Below are 20728 nucleotides of genomic sequence, written 5' to 3'. Positions count from 1 at the left end.
TTTTTAATTGTGTCATATCTTCAGTTAACTCCTACAGTCTGGGAACTGTTTTCTCCAATTGCAACCTCTAACATAGTTCTTATGAAAAACCCAACATTTGCCTTCATGTCAATGTCAGGATCAACTTCTAAAACTTGAAGATTTTGCTCACTTATCTTCAGAATGAACTCGGGGAAGCCTGAGGGATAGGTAGGACAAGAAAGCAGCTACTTACATGACACAGTGGAAAGATATAAAGGCCAGTTAAATCCAGTTGTGACTTGTAAATCCAACCCAACCTTTCCCACTCCTAATGTGTTTATCCCTACCGTTTTATGCACATATTCTTTGCTAGAAGATTCTTGGTATTGACTTTTTAAAAATACACTGGACTTTATGTACAGCTGGACAGCAAATAACTCATCCTAAGTGCGTTTTTCCTTCAGTCAACTTAGTATTTTTTTCTTTATACTCAAATCATTAAAAGGATTATCAAGCCACCACTGTCTACAAAAAAAAAAAAGTATCTTTTTCTTTTAAATAGCTTTCATACGAGTCAAAAGCCATTTAAGAGTGATATTATCAGGCAGTTCACATAAAAACAGGAGGAGGCAAACAGGAGAAGCAGGGTACTGACAGTAAGACTGGGCTTGGTGAGTCTATAGCCAAAGCTTTCAAAATACTACAGTGCTCCACAGCCCTTGGACAACTTGCTAGCAACTAGTTTTTTTTTTTTTTCTTTTTAATTAGTGCCCCGGGCACATCATTGGTCACACCATACACAAAAGCAGGACGGTATTTTTTTTTTTTTTAATCTTCTAAAGTGCAAGATGCTATAAAACATCAACTTCCAGATTATGTCTAAACCACAATAAATGTTGCACTTTTTAGAATGCATCTAAGACTTCCTGGGCACATTATGTCAGCGTGGCACTGGAATGTCTGTCTGTTTTTAACCCCCAAAAAAGTCTGTATTGTCTATTTGGTAACACAGTCTATATACAGTCATTTTTTTTAAGAAATGCCAATTCTAGTATGGAAAGTGACAAAGCAGTGAACCTCTTAAATGCTCTAATACAGTTATTTTGTTATCCAAACCAGTAACCTCATTATTGTACTTGTTATCACAGGAAAGGCACAGGATTAGACAGCTGACAGAAAACGTTGCGAACAGTGAAAAAGTTCAACACAGCGTAATATCAAGGAGCAACACTGCAGGAAACCCTCACAAACCCAACTCCTGTGTTGTGGCTTTCACTTTTTTGTCTAAACAGGGCTTTAACTTTTGATCCATTCAGGACCATCCCTGAGATAGTTCACTGCTTATTTAAGGAGAAGGTTGCAAACTGCATTGCAGAAGTACTTGGCAGGGTGTTTCACACAAGCAATTAGATGCTGCTTACATGACTTCAGTTAGCTGTTTGCCCTTGTGTATAGTTGTATGCTACAGGGAAAAAAATGCAGTAGACAATTTCCACTTAATAGGTACCTTTAATTTCTCAGTCATGTTTACGAGTTATGTACATGAGTGTGGTTTTTTGTCATACTTAAATAAAATTTCTAGGTCCTGTCAGGAATTAAACGGACTTATTACTTAACAATTGCAGATGCACTGAGGAATTTTAAGATGCACTACTTGTGTATCTGGAATTGTTGACTAGACAAAGAGCAGCAAATTCTTCCAGTCCAAGCAGCTAACAACGAAAGAAATACTTTATCTGTGCATGCTTAAGTGCAGAAACACACACTGAAAATTACGTAAACCACTGGATTTAAGAAGTTAGCCTGAATCTTAAACTGGCTCAAAAAACCCACACATCAGAACTCCATTTCCTCCACCCCTTCCCAAAGGCAAGTCTACGCAGGGAAACAATACTGAAATCCATCTCCTCCATGCAGAAGAAAGGATCCTTTTTGTGGGCGACTGTAGGAAATTAACCACTACACCCCTCACCAATTTCTTAGTGTGTACACCCTCCAGCCAACCCTATGTTGGTCAAGGATTTTTATTTTTAAAAGGGACAGTTTAAAAAGCCATGTATTAAACAAAATGAATAAAAAAAGCACAATTTCATCTGTTAAAATATCAGACTGGTACTTCAGTATACTGGAAATTTTAAAGTGGATTTTTAAAAAGACCTGGTTAGTTCAGTAAGTATTGGAATTCTTAGTTATCTATAATGAAATTTGTCACAAAATGGTGATTAAAACATTAATTTATAATATTTTCATTCACTGCAGGTCAAAATCTGTAACTTTAGGGATATGCAAGTTAAAAATTGTATACAGCAGACAATGCAGATACTAATAACCAAGCAGGGCTAGTTTTGTTGATTTTTTTTTTAATGTTTACTTGATAGGATCATTCCAACAGATGGACTTTATTTTGTTGATGGTTTTTTCTTTTAGAAGCCTGTATCAATTTCTATGTGCCATTATAATCTGATCCTCAAGGTATTTAGTGCTTTCTTTAAAGCATTTAAATACTGTACCCCAAGATTTCTCAATATGCAAACCACTAAGTTTTTATTCAAGCCACATTGTCTTGTCAAGGTAAATATAACCTCATATTCAAAAGGGTTTCCAAGGAGGCACTAAAGAAAACAAGAAACCTTTGCATACCCCAACCTCCTGCATGTGAATATAAGGGAAGTGTACTTTGATACTGTTGTGTAATAGGAATTGCACATCTCTAACAAACATTGAAAGCAAACAGCAAGTTGTACCATGGCAGTCATTTGGGAGATTAAGCTCTATTGGAAATTAGATCACTAAGTTCTAGTGGGATGGACAACTCCTCCTGGAAGTTCGTCTAGCATTAAAAAAAAAAACATTTAAACTTAGTTCAACAGCACAGCTTAACCATTGAATGACCAAATAAAAAATAAATACATTTATCACATCAGCTGCTACTAAGATTTGTTGTCTTATTTCAGGTTTACAGTTATATAAATATACCAACCTTGTGTGATAGGAGGCCAAAACAAGTGTATCCTGTTGATTTGGCAAATGTTTCATGACAAATATTCCAAAGTTTAATTAATTTCCATTAATTACATATAAGGTTCAGAAGATTCTGAATTGCAGCCATATTATCTAGTATTCTTAGAGAAGATTTATTAAGCACACTTAAGTGATGTTACATAGATACACATTTCTGAAAGAGCCCTACAAAACTTTTCCCAAATGAGGTCACCAATTCAGGCACCAACAGACAGCAGAAAGAAAAACAGGTATAATTATCCGACAAAGAACGACACTGTCAACTATTCAGTTAAGTGCCCTATTTCAATTATCCAACTTCTGCCTTCTTAGGTCTGATGTGACCAATGCCAGCCCATGTTCTTAAACCTATGGTACTTCTAGACAACGTATGTAAATTTACAGTATACAATTTGGATTCACCATGCATGAATACTTTGTGTGTAACATTTAATAAGCTCAATCTACATCCAGAATAATTTACATGAAAGGACAATATTTATTTAAACAGAGCTCAATGGGTAACCATGGTATCTGAGTGCATCCAGAGGAAAAAGGGGTCAAATGTGAATTCAATCAACGGCACTCCCACACTTTTACTGTTTGATCTACACTTCCAGTAACCACATATGGTGCCGTCTTGTGGAAATCTGTGAGGAAAGAGAAGTGTATGTTAAGAATGAATGCCACTTAGTATTTCCCTCTCTCACTGAATGCCATTACTTTTTGCCCAAAATTGACACAGTTTCAAAGACTAAATTTCAAAGTTCTGCATATCTGTAGTTTTGAAGGCAAATTCTCTAATATAAAGTTTTGTGAAGCACGAAAATCTGTTTTCAGTTCAGTTATAAAGGAGCTTCCATGGAAAAGAAATCTGATCAAGTTATAACAGAGACAAGTCTGAAATACCTCAAACTGATAAAGCCCTTGAACATTACCAGAAGACAACATCATTTATTTACATAAAAGGTTAGAATCAGAAGTCAAGAAACTTTTGCTTTTTGCTGTAGACAGTACAGCTGATGTTTTTTAAAAAAATGTGTAGTGTTGCTCACGAGATCCCAAAATACGTCATACAAGTAAGTTCTGGACTGGGTGGGTCAGCAGACAGTACTCAAGTTTATCCATGAAGAATCAAAAGGCCGGGGAAGAGCATCTGGAATGTCGCCCATTGGAAAGGGACCTGGGGGTACTGGCTGATAGTCAGCTGAATATGAGCCAGCAGTGTGCCCAGGTGGCCAAGAAGGACAACAGCATCCTGATTCCCTGTACTCAGCTCTGGTGAGGCCACACCTCGAGTACTGTGTTCAGTTCTGGGACCCTCACTACAAGAAGGACATCGAGGCCCTGGAGCGCGCCCAAAGAAGGGCAACCAAGCTGGTGAAGGGTCTAGAGAACAAGTCTCGTGAGGAGTGACTGAGGGAGCTGGGGTTGTTTAACTTGGAGAGATGTTTCAGGGGAGACCTTATCACACTCTACAATTACCTTACAGCAAGCTATAAGCAAGGTGGGGATTGGTCTCTTCTTCCAAGCACTAAGTGAAAGACAGGAGGAACTGGCTTTGAAATGCACCAGGGGAAGTTTAGGTTGGATAACTGGAAAAAATTTCTTCACTGAAAGAGTGGTGAAGTATTGGAACAGACTGCCCAGGGAAGAAGTTGAGTCACCATCCCCAAAAGTCTTCAAAAACCACCTACATGTACTACTTAGTGACATGGTTTAATGGTGGACTTAGCAGTGCTAGATTAAAGGATGGACCAGATGATCTTAAACGGTCTTTTCTAACCTGAATGATTCTATGATTCAAACACCTCATTGTACAGAAGAGGTTCAGCAAATTAATCCATAAACTGAAGCAGACAATTCCAAGGATCTAATGTTAACACTTTAATGTTCTTTAACTTTTCTTTAGCCCTTGTTGATCAGCTGTTTTCAATAAATTAAGAGCAAAGTCGAGTGAGAAACCCTACATCTTGATTAGAATTGCTAATTTTATTAGAAAACCTTAGTAGCCAATTCCAGGTCTGCTGCTAACGTAGCGTACAAAGCTTTAATGAAAAAATGAGAATCTGCCCAAGGAGTACAGAGAAAGAAACAATGCAGAAGATTCCAGAGGAAAGCTAGTTTTGTTGAGTGAGGAGTGTTTTTGCCAAGGGAGGGCAGAACTGACATCTATCAAGTCCTGGTAATACCAAACTGGAATGCCCAGTAATTAAAATTTCCTGACTTTTACCTTGTCCCCTGCTTGTTGTTGGCAAGCATTTGTAAGATACAGCACTGCCCCAAATCCCTGCACACTCAGCCATGAGGGGTTCCAGAACACCTTGACAGTTAATGTCTTCGTCCAACGTGCAACGCTGGCAGCAGAAGTGGAAAAACCTGTAACACTCTAAATTCCTATCTGTCCTTATATACGACTAATATACATATAGCAATAAACTTCATTGGAATCCCAAAATGTGAATGTCTAGCTTGGTTCTCAACTTCAGCTGGTGAAGATGTAGAAAAATTTGCATCTCTGGTTCTGAATGTCTCAATAAATACTGTGGAACAATACATACCCAAAGAGGTAACAAAGTGTTCGTGCGCATTGAGGGTTTTCATGCATCGTTTGTTCTTGAAGTCCCAGACACGTAGAGTCTTGTCATCAGCACAGCTCAAAATAAACTTTCCCCCAGAATGGAACAGAACGCCACGTACCCAGTTATCATGGCCCACCTTAGGCACAAAAAAGCACTAGTGAGCAGATGCATGTTTAAGGCTGAATGCTCTACAGTTTATGCTATGGCAAACTGAGCAACTCTGCTCTCTTCCTGCAAGGAGATCATTTATTTTTCTAAAACCTATTAGAATTTGAAGTTTATCTTCAGTTTCTATTATTACATTTATTATATCAGCACTATCAACAATGTGAGTTCCTGTCCTTGAAGGCAAACAAACAGCGGTTCTCATGTGATCTCCACTGATCCTGCTCCCCACCCCCTGTGCTGACATCTAGTCCGCCCTGAATACAGGCTGGAAAACAACAGCCCATAGCCCACAGGAAGACCACCACATTGAAAGAATATGACATTCTACTGAAGACTGAATTCAGCTGATTATCAGCATTTCCACTGACAAACCAAGCTACTCATTATAACAACTACACCACCAGGCTCCCGCATTTATACTACATATTTTGAAATTCTTGGTATTTCTTAGCAACAAGAGCTGAAATAAAGGAGCCATTAAAACTATTTCCAGTGTGTGCCTTATTACAACAACTTAGTCTTTTCTACAAAAAAAGAAGATAATTCACTACATTAAAGTTGGAGTTAAGTACACAGCTATCACCACCAGAAAAACACCAATAAACTTACAAGTGTCATAAGGCACATGCCAGTGCTAATGTCCCACATCTTAATGGTCTTGTCTCTGGATCCAGACAGCAGAAAAGGCCCAGGCTTGCCACTCTTCTTAGTCTGCAGAAAATTATGTTTTAGTTATGGCATATATAGGGGGGAAAGAAGAGGGAGAAAGCAGATCCTTTGAGTGCTATTTCTCAGTAGAAAAATTAGATTATACGACAACTTACAACTAATAAGCACAATGCTAAAGCTAGGATTCATGGGCATTTTGTTGCTAATACTAGCAGAAATAAACAAAAAATGAAAGGAATTAATCTGTTGAAAGAATTAATTTGATGTCCTGCTCACATACCAAAAATACTTTGAATCCAAACTTGCCTACTGCAAGACATTGAATACAGTGGTAGGTGTGATTCCAGTAGAGTCACACACCTCCTGTCAAACGAGCATGAAGTTCAGACATACCTTTGTGTCCTCATTCTTCATAAAAAGTAATGAAGCAAGTTTAAGAATTTTTGGAAAGTCCCTACTCTGAGCTTATTGCCATTTGATACCAAGCAAAGTATGAATGAAAGACTTAATTCTCAGAACTTGAAACGCTTCAATTGTGAATTTCAAGTTAATTTGCTTCTTGCTCAAAGCCAAGTACTGTAATGTGACGTATATAGCTGATCAGACCAACAGAGGGCAGCAGAGACACCACTTTAATTATCACTGCAAGACAAAGTGAATATTTGGAGTTTGGCTTTAATTACTCTTAATTAAAAGATTGTAACAATCTTTTAAGGATGCAAGTAACATTTGACTGAAATAATCTGTAAGATCCATCAGCAGACAAGTTCTTGCCTTCAGTGTATCTGCTTTTCTCCTGCGGTATTCAGGTTCATTATGGGCAGGGTAGAAATGTTTGTTCTGTTCTTTAAACTAGAAATAAAAGTTAATTCCTTCTACACTTTGTCATCCTTAAAAGGAAATTTTTTGCTGACCTTTAGTAAGCCTTTCTTAAAGATTTAATGGCCAAACAAGAGAATATGTATCCATGATCATACAAATGCTGTCTTTTTGTTTTTTTTAAAGAACATTTTCTCCTATCATTAACTGCACACTAGGAAACTGAGGTCAAAGGTTAATTCAAATGCAGTTAACATTTTCAATTACATCCTAGGTAGCTTCATTTCTACCATTTCTAACTTGCTACTACTCCCCCTACACCTTCCATCTGCCTAGGATCCTTATAAACTTCCTGTTATGCTAGATAAGCTACCTTCCACACTTCTTCGCAAAAGTATGTGAACACTGTTGCACTCTCAACCTCAGAAATAGCCTCTCTAAACTTCACTTTCGTTAGTGCATCTTACTGTCAAAGCACAAAAGCACTGAGCCTATGAAGCCAAGAGGGGGGATTAATGTACACCAAGTATAACCACAAAAACCCCTCATATGCCTGCTGTACCTGCCAAGTATTTTGAGAACAAAGCTTCAGTTTCACATTTATTAGCATTGGAAACACTACCTCTGATCCCGTAGCTTCTGATATGGTGGAGTATGAGCTCTCAGGAGCCCAGGAAATGCATTCTACCACATGCTCATGTTCTCGGAGCTCAGCTTTGCATTCCTTTGTCGCTACCACCCAAACACGCACTGTCTGGTCATTAGAACAACTGGCAATTAAGGTGCCATCCTGGTTAGGCCGCACCATGCGCACCCATTCTCTGTGACCCGTGAAAGTCTTCACACAGTAACTATTTAAAACAGAGAAAAAAAGTAATTAACACTGTAGTAAAATCACTATACATGCCTTTGAAATTTAAGGACACTTGACCTACTCTTAGAAGTTAAGCTAAGCTATTTTAGCACGCATGTCAGTTCTGGCTGATGTACAAGGCCATAAAACAGTTTATGGTAACAAGTTCATATGAGAAAGAAGCAACAGTTAAGAACAAGCAAATACTTATTAAGGTAAAAAGCAGGAAGCTCGGGGGCTAAAAATAAAATTGACACCCCAGTTTACATTAAATATGTATCTTAAGAACAGGGATTTACAAGTCATTCTGATAGCCCTCACCCACAACCTTGAGCAAATGGATGAATTAAAGAGACTACTGAAGAATGAAACAAGCAATATGGCTAAAAAAAAAATAAAATTCATTCTTCTTCTGTGGCAAGAAGGTAACAGATTTCTCCTCCCTCCTGTCATATTCTTTAAACTTGCAGTTAACCACTATATTTATATTCCTACCTGGTCCTGAGTTAGCGTTATACCTTCATAGCTCCCAGAAAGATGAAACCGGTTACCTTTAATTAGTGGCTATGAAAACCCTGTACTTAAAAGATTTAAGGCAGAAACCTTCAGTTTATAACTGAAAAGAGCATAATACCATATCTCAATTAAAAAAAAAAGTCTTGCTGACGTTCAAGATGCATGTTGGTGTTGGCCCACTTCCTTTTAAAAAGTGCTTTTCGTGTGTGTTTTGTTTAGGTAGTGATGTTTAACTACAATTGCACTTACCCTGTTTGGACTTCCCACATTTTGATAGTTTTATCCCTTGAGGCAGAAACTATATGATCTCCATTGGGCATGATAGCTACTGAAGAAACATTATGATCATGACCTAAAAACAAAACCAAACTTTTATTAAGTGGTACTGTAATATTGTTTTTACAGAGTATATAGGACTTGCTATTCATTTATCTTGAGCAAGTAGCTACAGCAGTAGACTTTAGCACATTTTATGGAATAATATTTAAATGTAAGTTTACCATACAGTCCAGCCATTGAGCAACCTTTAGGATTGTTTCAAAAAAAAATTTAATATGTTTTAAAAATAGACATTCACCACCACAAGCAAAACTTCTTTTGTAACTGTTACAAAGCCTGGCAGTTTAGAAGAGAGCTGCTATGATGACTGTATTTGAAATTATCAATTTGTCTGCTTACAGTATTCTGATGCACTACGCAGATGTCGTCTCAAGGGAAAAGAGGGCTTCAGCAAGAAAGCATGCCCAACCTCACTGTATGTGCATAATTCTAGAAGACTGAATGTTTCCAGCATCTGATATTAGATATTAGTAAGATACCATGCTGCACTGACTCAAGAGCCAAGAACCAGTTGTACATACACGATAGCAATTTCACTACTGTTGAGACTGCTGGGCTCGAACTACAAAGCAGCTACACTGGTAATCAAGTATCTGAAGTTCTGACGTGTCAGAGAATACTAGTCAGTGCACACACTGTACAGTTTCCCCTTGAAAATATAATTTATCTCATTTTACTTGAAATTGACCTTAAGAAATAAAACTGGCAACACACATGGAACTATTTCACCCATGCTCACATTATAACATCCAGTTCCTAAAATTATACCTGCTGCATGTGTGTTCATATAGAGATGCTTAAAGACTGCAAAAAAAAAAGAACTGGAATACTACTTTATTTTCTCACCATAACCCAGCTGTGTCCCATGTTCCACTGCAACATCTGTTCTTTCTCTAAAACAGTGTTCTGTGGGGTTTGAACTGTACACATAAAAGTCAACAGCTTTCTGTTTTTCTTTGGTGTGTTTATTCTTATACAAATCTCAAACATTCTTTATTCCTACTCACCACTTCTACAAGATGACATTAAAAGCATATGAGACAAGCAGCAGTAAAAAAATGCTTTTATGTCAAGACTATAAAACGAGGAGTTACTGTCAATACCTGGATCTATGTTGTGGTTGCTTTACTTTCCTGTTTTTTTCTCCATGTTTTGAGACTAATGCACTAGGCACATGAATTTGAAATCAGACAAATATGAAGCAAAAGACTGCACAGTCCATACAGAACACTTTTCACCTTAACTGTTTCCTTCCTGAATCAGCACATTAGGGAAATAGTAGACAAAGATAACAAAAACTGTACCTTCAAATCAGTAGAGAGTTATCTAGTAAATATTTAATTTTCAGAACTAAGCTGCTCCGACTGCCATTTCAATATTGTTACAGGGAGTTACCCACAGCATCACGCATAGCAGATTTGAGATGCTATTTCGTTCCATAGACACTGAACATATACTTCATTTACAGAGCACTCAAAGCATTTTAACATCCCCTTCTTTCTTTCAGACAATACTGTGGTTTATATCCTCTTTCCACATCAGCAGTTTTCCTGGATCAAGAAAATCTCTTCACTTTACAGACTGCTAAATGAGTTTTCCCTTTATACCTTACCATGCATAGTTCTGATGCACTCAAAGCCCTGGAAATCCCATAGCTTAATGGTCATATCAGCAGAACAGGAGGCCAATAGTTTGCCAGTGTGGTCAAAGGAAATATCTTGCACAGAGTCTGTATGCCCCTTAAGGGTTCGTTCAAAGTCTCCTGTCTCATAATCCCACACCTGACAAGTGAACAGAAAATCTGTTAGCAGCAACCTATTACTCATTGTAATCTCCAGCCTTACATTTGCACTATGCAAGCTAGTCTGGCACCTTATTCAATAATTAACTGAGCAAGAGACAAAGAAAGACAGACCAATAAAAGCCTAATAACATAAAAAAGCATTATTTTAATATGATGTTGTTACCTATCGATCTATTCCTTTCTATATTATTTCCTTAACTCTAGTGACACAGCCTGTTTCTAGTTGGTGCAGAAAGTACCTTCTTTAACAATTCCCCCCTCCTTTTTCTTGTCTTTACTGTGAGCTAGCATTCTGTTTAAAATAACAACAACATTTAGAATGCATTGGTTTAGTGATAATCCAAACCACTCTTAGGAGTTTGATTTATACACATTAGCTAAATCACAGAATTTGTCAGAGATTAAACAGATGTTTGCACAGTTAGTAACTGGAAGATACCATTCTCACCTCCTAATTAAGTCAGTACTCTATCACCTAACCTTAAGCAAAGCCTTTGAAAACAAAACAAGCTCCTACAGATTTTATTGTGGAGTCTCCCTCAATCACAAAATTGGACGTTTAATTTTAAATTGAATTCCAAATGAAACAAAAGAAAACCAAAAAACACCCAACAGCAAAAGAATCCATCATCCCCAACAGATGTCAATCACTGGGAATGCAAGAGAGTCAAAAAACATGCTATGCAGCCTGGTTTCCAGCATAAGGAAATTCTTCCACTGTATCCATAAGAAGGAGTAAAGAATAACCAAAGCTAATTAGGCTCCTGTATAACATCTAACAAACGCAGAGCTGTCACTGTTTCAGTTGACCCAGTCTGCTCGAAGAACAAAAGACCGGTCTTTGATGCTCAAGCCTGCCACAGAAACAAGAATGAGTTAAAAGTTTCTCATGAACTAGATCTGACACGTGTTTTAATCTTCTCCAATAGGTAACCACTATTAGAAAAATTTGTTTTTTTTAGCACATTATTTCATATGCTACTGAACCTTTTTCAGAACAGCACTTTTCCAAATAGTTCTCAAAAGAGCACATATGGTAGCAATGAGAAATATCCTTTATCTGGCAATTTGTCTTAAACCGTGACATTCAAAGAAAAACAAAATGCACAATTTTGTCCTTAGAGGATGTTAAAATGAGAAGCTACTTGCCTACTGTAACAGATTTGGTTGTGTCACTGTACATTGCAATAAACGTCTATGAAAACCATTTAGAGTTACTGAAAGTCTTTCCTGAAAGTCATGGGGAATTCATGGGACTTGCTTGTCCCACTTAAAAATAAGTGGAAAGAAACATTTTTTCAGTTAAGAACACATCTGTGTAACCACTAACTTAGCTTTAAAAATAATTTCTTCAGAGGACTTGAGGCAATTCTTCCTCCCCTCTCATCACATCTCTCTGTATGCTCTGTATGACACTCCTCACTGAGCAGTCAAACTGCATTCTTCCCTTACCAACCATTTATTTTTCCAGGCCCTAAATCCACATTAGCTTATTACTTCTTCACAAGTCAAAGGAAAGTCTTCTCAAGTTAAAGGAAAGTAAATACTCTTGCAGATATTAACAGGACCAGCATAGAACTATGATTTGTAGATTACACATGGAATCATATTTGAAAGAACCGTCCCTGCTGATGCTAAAGCAGAATCTGCAACAATCTTTCATTGGTACAAAACATGTTCACCCTGAAATATTGATGTTACTTATCATTCACCCTCAGACCTCCTTATTTTAATTTTCTGTAGCAAGCACATACCTTTATTGTGGCATCCTCTGAAGCAGAGACCATAACACTGAAAACTGGATGGAAAATTACTCGAGTGACAGGACTCCTGTGTCCACTCAACGCATACTTCTCTGGAGGACGAGGAATCCACTCTTTAGGGTCTCGTTTTTGACCAAGAGGTCCACCTGATGTAAATTCTTCCTTAGCTTCATTCAGCTTTGATTCTAATTCCATTACCTATGTATGGGTTTTAAAGAGACCATTTATTTCTACTCTTACACCAAGATCTAAATCAGCTATAGTGATACCCCAAACAACAATTGGCTCCCAAATCCACAGAAAAGCAAAAATCCACACCAATTACCAACACGCAATAGCACTGATATTTCTAAAACATCCAGACCTAAATCAACCACTAATTCCCCTCTCACTTTCCCAATAAAAGTTCAATCAAATCACATTCATCCAAATACTGTACAAAGTTGCACTAGCAACTAACTCAAAGGCTTTTTTTTCTTTACTGATTTTGATGAACGATTGAAGGAAGTTTTAAGCAAAAGGGATCTGACTACTGCAGTAATTTTTTGTATCCTCGAGATGGCACGTGTTAGCCAACAGCAGAGAAACTGAAGGTGTAATAACATCCTAGGTATATTAACCTCTAGGATAGATAGGCCTTTATTGTTAGTACACTGATTTTTAAGCCTTTTAATACTCTCTAAACCCACTGAAGCATTACTAAAAAGAGTTTTGTACTGTCCATTTGCAGAAGAATCACTTGCTGTAATGCACTGGAGTTAATGGTATCTTCCCTTTAATGTAATAGCCCAAAACCCCAGCAGCATAGGTTTTTACCTTCTTTTTAAACCAGTTAAGCTGTCTGGAGACAGCTATTCAATCTTTCTATTCACAAATTGCCTTAAGGCATCTTTTTCTTTTCCAGCTTCAGAAACCATACATACAATCCATAAACTGAAGTCAAGAAATGTTTATAAATAGGCTGTGAGGATGTTTCTACTAGTACTAAGGTGGACAAAACATTTTCTACAACACTGAATTAGCTATTTTCCCCTACACAAGTCATCCAAATTAATTTTTGAAGCGTTTTCTAAACTCCACACTTGTCTGAGAAGGAAAACATGTAACACTGTTTAGTGATGAGTGTTTGTTTTTAGTTATAACTTTTTATACAAGTAAATCTATCAGACATCTACTTACCTTCTTTTGTAATCTTATAACTGATGTCCATTTCTTCTCCAGAAGTCCGGCATACTTCTTATCTAACTCTTCATTCTAGGGGAGGGAGAAGTGTTTAAACAAATAAATTCTAGGTCCAAAGCCTTTAGAGGTATTTCTTCAAAAGTAACAAACAGGTCATTTTAACAAAAATCTCTTCACCACAGAAAAAGAAATTGAAGCAAAATGAAAATACAGCAGCAGCAAGATTAATGATGCAAGATCCTGCAAATAAAATCCAAAAACTAGGTCTAATCTTATTACTTGAAATCTTTTTATTTTTAAGTGTTATGCATTTCTGTGTAAGTTGTGTCCTGTTTTATTACAGGTTTTTCCCTTCTCCTGCCTCAACTAACCCTCATAAAAACAACAGTACACAGCACACATGGACCGCAAGGACCAAGGCATTAGTCCTTGGTAATTAGCTTCTAAAAGACAATCTTCTTTTCATATCCACCAACTATAGCGTTATGAGCTAATGAACTCCTACCTACAACTGTTAAGACTGTGTTAGCAGCACTACTTGTCAGCACCATGCATTTTATTTATCACAGAAACACACGCTGTCTGAGTGGCAACCAGCTGCCAGAGCAGGATTATGTATATTCCATCTCACTTGAAAACCATTTATCCCAAACTAATTCTGAACTTTTTTTGAAGAGTTAATCATAGCTAACCTCAAATAACCACCATAACATTGCACTGTTTCGTGCCAGAATCTCAAAGACAAGCTTGAACTTCTCCCAGCACCTTTACCTTTGTATGAAGCATACAGCAGACTACTAAACCTACTCCACAGAACAACACCTCTGATACTGGAAAAATCAACAGTGATTTTGTAAGTCTAATGAAATTTTAATGATGGATAATTTTCTTCCTCTAAATATTTTCCTCATTTGGGCTCTAGGGAATAGCTGGGGAACTACAACGAACAACTGATGTTATTGCAAAAGCGAAAGGACTACTATTTTTTTCCTCTCACCTGTTAACACAAGGAAAAAAGCAATACAAAAACAAATACAAAAACAAGCAGCAGCATCAGAAGCACAGAATAGTGTGTGAAATGCTGCACAGCTTCATTCTGTGTACAAAGTGAACATCTCATACCAGAATCATTCTATTTTTTTGTCATTTTATAATCCCACCTAATGCAGATTTCTCATATAAGAAAGTCATATGGAACTTTTAGTAGCTGCATTTTCTATTTCCCTCAAGACAATCTAGCCTATTTAGATCACCTTTTTAACTTTTGGGAAGAGAAAACTTAATTAGGTTGATAGATAAAGCAGATAAGGGGATGGTATTAGGATTTTCAATTATAAGTACGGTATTCCAATTTGTAATTTCTACTTGTTTATTAGATACTAGAAGCAGACTGGAGAAATTAATTTATACTTCCACCTAGCATTTGGGAAAAAGATCAACGCAATAATTATTAAAGAGGGGAGGCAAGGATTTATCAAAAGTTATCTCATAGAGGTTTACTATGAATTCCAGGTGTCTCCAGAGAAACAAACTCAAATGAAATGCACAGCTCTAATAAATGACAACCTAAAAATCGTACCAAGGAAGAATCATCTGTTACAACAGAATTAAGTTGCATGAAATGACAGGTCCAAGTCAATAGCATCCGTACAGCCTGACAAAGTGAACTGTGTACCAGAGCTGACCACCTTCTAGTAACTGTTTAGATCTGCCCTGGTACACCGTTAACCAACTAGTACGCAGCAGTCCCAGGCAATGATTTAACTATGACCCAACCGCCATCACAAAACAGACTTCCACCATGTGCTCCATCTGATAAATACAAAAGACAAAAGCAATCCTGTTTTGTCTTTCTATTTCTAAAACATGACCATGAGAAATCAGCTTCCAAAGTTGCAATCTTACACCTTTTCAAGTCTGGTGACAAGAGAAGAGTCTTCAGTTTGGTTAGTTTGTACTGCAGGAAGTTTACGCTTTTATGCAGAATTCCATGATAAGAAATTCCAGTTAAGGAAATGCGTTAGTTACAGAGAGAGGAGGAGGGATGTACACAACAGCAGGAAACAAATCAAACGAGAAAACTAAACTCATTCTTCTGATCATTAAGAACAGAGTAGGTGATCTCAAAAGGTTCTTTCAAAGCAAGGTCACCTTGAACAATTGCTCAGGACCACATCCAACGATTATTTTTTAATTTTATGTTAAGACAATAAGCTGTATGAGTATCACCTCCAGTTCTGACTGCATGAGCTAACAGGTAGATAAAGCACATACACATTCAGAATGGACACACATGCTTCAAAATCATAAACTCTTTACTTAGGATATAGATGAACAATTTTGTTCGAACTCACCACATCTAACTCAGCTTCCTTTTTAAAAACTGAATATGCCTCTTCATAGCCATTAGAACGAAGGTAATCTGCTATTGCTCGATTTCTAAAAACACAAAACCAGTAACAGGATCTTTAGCCATAGTTCTGGATAAGAGTGCAAGGATTAGTTCATTTTTTTTTAATCATTACAAAAGCATGATCAACATCTTATGTCTTCAGTGCAGTACATCATCTAGAATTATAAGGCTTGTTGAAAAACCCAAGCAAATTTCTAGAATACGTTCGGTAAACATTTTGCTTCAAGATGTAAACAGCAATACACCTATATCTTAAAATGTATTTCTTATTTTAGGTTTGATGAAGGTGTTTTTTTTTTTCATTACCAAAGATTGGAGTTACTTATCAATCTGTATTGTACATAAAACCTAAAGCAGATACAGAAAAAGATGACCATGTCTACACATTAACTTTGTAGCTTTATCACTGAAAAGTATGTTGAGAAGAATAGTTTACAGTACTTAAGAGTACTCACAACATTTTGCTTCAGTTAAACTCAAATAAAACCACTCAGCTTAAGAGAAAAAATTCTAGTTTTGTTTTTCATGATGATACAATAACATTTAGCTAGATTACAAGAAAGCATTCATGCAACCATTCCTTCACAGTACCCCCCCAACTCCACCACCTCTCCACATACTGATTTGTCAGTACGCTCTGGGAACATGTTCTACGCTACTAAGAAGACATTGCGTTGGTCTTTGTTCCCCGCATTATGCTACCTATAACAAATGTCACACACAGAAGACAGCCCTTGCTCTGCAAAGTCAGAGTGCAGGCTCTAGCGGACATCTGAAAATACAGTCGACATCTGGAGCATACAGAAAATACCATTTGGAAAAATAGAGCATCTGTCAAATATGCTGTATACATCACAGTCCATGCTACTGGATATAATCTTGTGGACAACAGGTGATGCGTTAACTGACGTTTGTTCTGAGAAAAATCGCTTTTCACATAAAAATTCTTCCTGTGGCTTTAAGCACATTCTTCCTTCCTACTTATTCAGTCTCTCCTCAGACCCTCAACTCTACAATTCTACATTCTAGCAGAAATTCCAAATTTCTCCCCATAAACCAAGTATGAGAAAATGCGTTGCCTTCTTCTCTGGAGGCAATCACGGTCTCTGGTCATTCCCCATTTCCATCCATGAAGTTCATTACTTCCATTTCCCCATTAACGTATGTACTCTTTGAAGTTTTGCCAGAAAACTTCAGAGAATTGCTAAAAAACTGTCATGTTGAATGTGTTAAAACCCCTGAGCTTATCCAAATCCAATGAGCAGTTGTGAAAATCAGAAGCTGAAGACAGCTTCCAACTCTAATTTAAGAAGATTTATTAAGAAGTACAGCTTGCCTAGGACAAGAGACACAAAAGCTAAGTGATACTTGGTCCGTACTTTTACAAAAGAAAAGAAAGCCAAAACACAATCTCTCAGTAAATCTATGAAACTGCATAACATGCAAGACATTCCCATTCTGACTGCTACCCACCACCTGCTCTATCGTGATTTATTACAGAAGAGAAAGCAAACTAAAGCATGGAATTTGACAGCTAATTCCTAGCCTTAAAATCTGGAAAGAATTCCATGTTTCTTTTCATTTTTTTTTTTTTTTAAATGATACCATTATTTTAAACACAACATAACCAGACAAAGATAGATTGTAATCACAGTGCAGCACGTTCTCATTAGGTCTTTGTCTTCACTTAGGAATAAAAAACCAAAAGCATCATAATTTACTGAAGATAAAAGTAGAATTCACAAATCAGTTCAGAGCAAATATTGTAATGTATTTATTATAACCCTTTCACAATTTTGTGACCGAAGTTGAAACAAAAGAGAGGATAATAAATTATAAAAATTAATAATCCATTTTTGATGCCATTTCCCATCTCTATTATCAATTGCCTGAGCTTGTATGGTGAGAGCACAGAGATCAAAACCATAGTACATGGTACTTGATCAGATTGTGAGCAGAGCCATTCCGTAAAATACAGGTGGAAACAAAAGTTTATTTTTAAAGCTTAATGAGACACAAACTTCAAAAATAACTGCTGCTTACAGTTCATCTCGTTGCCTTTGTGACAGCACCATTGTGGCTGTGATGTCAGGTTAACGTGATTCAGCAGTGGCTGCCTCCTCAGGATCTAAAGTCTTAGGAACCCTGGATCCACAATTCAGTCTGCCACAGAGTGGCTTAAATCAGAAATATTTCGCCAGATGTGAAATCCAATAGGAAAACCCAGAGGCATTCAACACAGAAGATTCAATCCATCTAGAAGGAAGAGAAAGAGATACCATTAATTTCATTTAAATAAGCATTCAGTCACTCTGGGCTGATGAGATGATTTAGGTACCCACAACACTGGACAGAGTACGCTGACTCCATTTTATTTTGCTACTCTGAATTATGCCCTTATAGCACATTTGCAATCTGGACTGAGTAGCCTGGAGAGTCTTGCACCCTTTCTTTACTCCTCTTCTTCCTAGCATTGTTCCCTCAAGAAACAGGGAGCTGAAGACATCTCCAGACATAGCCCAGTCCTAGGTTACAGGCTACCATGTAATTCTCTTGTGATGCAAAAAACTCGGCTCTACCTTACACAACCTACTGTTTGCACTCACTACCCCACCAAAGATCTCCCTCCCCAAATGCTCTATCCTTAGGGTAGATTTTGATCTCCTCTAGATCTATGTAGCCTCACCACGGTTTGTTTCAGATAATTTTCAACATGCTCTTACACCTTTCAAGCTGAGGGGTACAGCTTAAGCACAGAAGAGAATGTTCCCAAAGAGCACCACGGGCACTGCCACAGCACGCTGCAGGCCGTAACCACCATCACGGCAGCCGCAGATTGTTCCTGCGGCTCACTGCTGGCATTGTATCGGGCAGCTCCATACGATTTACCTGGTGTCTTTAAAGAGTACGGCTGTAATTCAGCAGGTGAACTTTACAGGTAGGTTAGATCCCAAGAACACTTCTAAAAACAGTATTTGCCCTCTTTTTAGTCATGTGTTGTTAGAGCTTAGTTTACACACACACACAATTATTTATATAAATAAAATCTAGCCCAGAGTTGGAGCACTGCGACTTTTTAAACAGATCTTCAATCTTAACAGAGCAGCACAAATGCCATGGTAAGGAGTTCAGAGTCTGTCAGAAATTGTGCCTTTCTCAAATGACTTATTTCCCCCCATTATACAGTACCTTCTGATTCAGGAACGAATTTACGCTTAATATGAACAATTACTAGTAGCCAACTATTCTTAGTGTGCAGACTACTTCAACTTGCCTGTTTTAATGTTAGCCAAGAACGTAGCATTAAAATCATCTTAGCAGCTTTGCTTTCTGATTTCTGCCTTGCAGGTACTCTTTTCTAAGAAGCATGATTATGAGAAATGCTGAAGTTGGCATTTCTTGCATGCTGGTCAAGAATCTGTATGTACAATCATTTACTGAAGCTGTTATGAAAGTTTCACCGAGCAGCTTTTAGCAATGAGATAAAGTGATCATGACAGTGTAGCAAAGACTTCAGGAAATTTTAGTTAGGTTTCTACCAACCGCTTCAGAACACACGTTCCCACTGCCTCTCCCCTACTGCTTTTCCACCAGCCATACAAGAGGGCTGTTGTACAACAAAGCTGTTCTTGTATTAAAATGTTAAAGAAAATACTAATATCATTAACATCTGCTTATCCATCACAGGAGACCAAGAGTTGGTTTCTAGGCCTATCTAGGCTCTGCTGTCTGCCTCCAAATTGCAGCTGCCAGGTGCATGCATTCCCCTTGCTGGTGGGTTTCCCACATCAAATGCTGCCCACCCTAATAGTGCACTGCGAGCTGTTCAGGGTAGGAGCACTTTAAGCAGGCAAGACATTATTTAATTAGTTTGACCTCTTCCCTAACAGCTCTTTCAGAAACTATTCAGCTGAAAAACAATAGCACAGGTTCCATCCTTTCAGATAACAGAAGCAAACATTTCACTTTTCTTGTCCCGCATCCTGCTTCCTGACAGGTAAAGTGGCAACTGGTTTTCCATAGGTGCATCTTTTTCACGAGGTAGGAGTACAGCACATAAATTAATGGAAATTTAGCTAAGACATACAAAAAATAATACACAAATGATCAGAAGAAGTGCCCCCTAGAGGGCAATGCTGCTATAAATTTAAGTACTGAAAAAAGAGGCTTGTAATGGCTGAATCTCTGCAGTTCAGTATGAGCATAGCAACTCTGTGATAAGCACTGAGAAGGCCAGAACGAGGCACTTTTCTGTACACAGGGGCACTGTCTGAAGCACTGAGCAGCAGAACACAAACATGAGCATCCAAAAATTGCTTGCAGTACTACACACAGCAGTAAAAACAACGGGTGTTTGTGTTATGAACCACCTCCAACCAGCAAACCCCTTGCACACGCTGCATTGGTGCAATAACCCCAGTAAAAATGATACCCCAAGATGTCCTTTTGTCATTGCATCTAGCAGATGCAACAATAATTCATGCCTAAAACCAACAGCAACTAGGTTTACAAGGTGGTCCTTGACATGCCATCCAGTTAAAGGGATTCTGCCCCAAACGGAAAGGGCCCCTAAACTTTTCCTGCTATATCCCCAACACTGATACTTTGTTGGCTTGAAGCTGAACTGCAACAGGGTTTTACCTACTTCCATTAGCTGCC

At 37.7% G+C, this 20728-nt stretch overlaps 1 protein-coding gene across 1 annotated transcript in view; it reads right to left on the bottom strand.

Moving 5' to 3' along the window:
• PAFAH1B1 (platelet activating factor acetylhydrolase 1b regulatory subunit 1) overlaps positions 1–20728 on the bottom strand; it is a 38370-nt gene continuing 17642 nt past the window's right edge. Inside the window, exons 2-11 of the mRNA XM_035342841.1 lie at positions 18113–18325; positions 16011–16095; positions 13654–13728; positions 12466–12672; positions 10520–10688; positions 8818–8920; positions 7822–8050; positions 6321–6422; positions 5523–5679; positions 1–3611 (exon numbers count right to left, since the gene is read on the bottom strand). Coding sequence (XP_035198732.1) covers positions 3538–3611; positions 5523–5679; positions 6321–6422; positions 7822–8050; positions 8818–8920; positions 10520–10688; positions 12466–12672; positions 13654–13728; positions 16011–16095; positions 18113–18144 — 1233 coding nt within the window. The 5' untranslated portion in view covers positions 18145–18325 and the 3' untranslated portion in view covers positions 1–3537. The remainder of the gene's footprint in view (positions 3612–5522; positions 5680–6320; positions 6423–7821; positions 8051–8817; positions 8921–10519; positions 10689–12465; positions 12673–13653; positions 13729–16010; positions 16096–18112; positions 18326–20728) is intronic.

The sequence above is a fragment of the Oxyura jamaicensis genome, chromosome 19, assembly GCF_011077185.1.
Source record: "Oxyura jamaicensis isolate SHBP4307 breed ruddy duck chromosome 19, BPBGC_Ojam_1.0, whole genome shotgun sequence".
Lineage (NCBI taxonomy): Eukaryota > Metazoa > Chordata > Aves > Anseriformes > Anatidae > Oxyura > Oxyura jamaicensis.
This window is presented reverse-complemented; position numbering and strand designations above follow the sequence as displayed.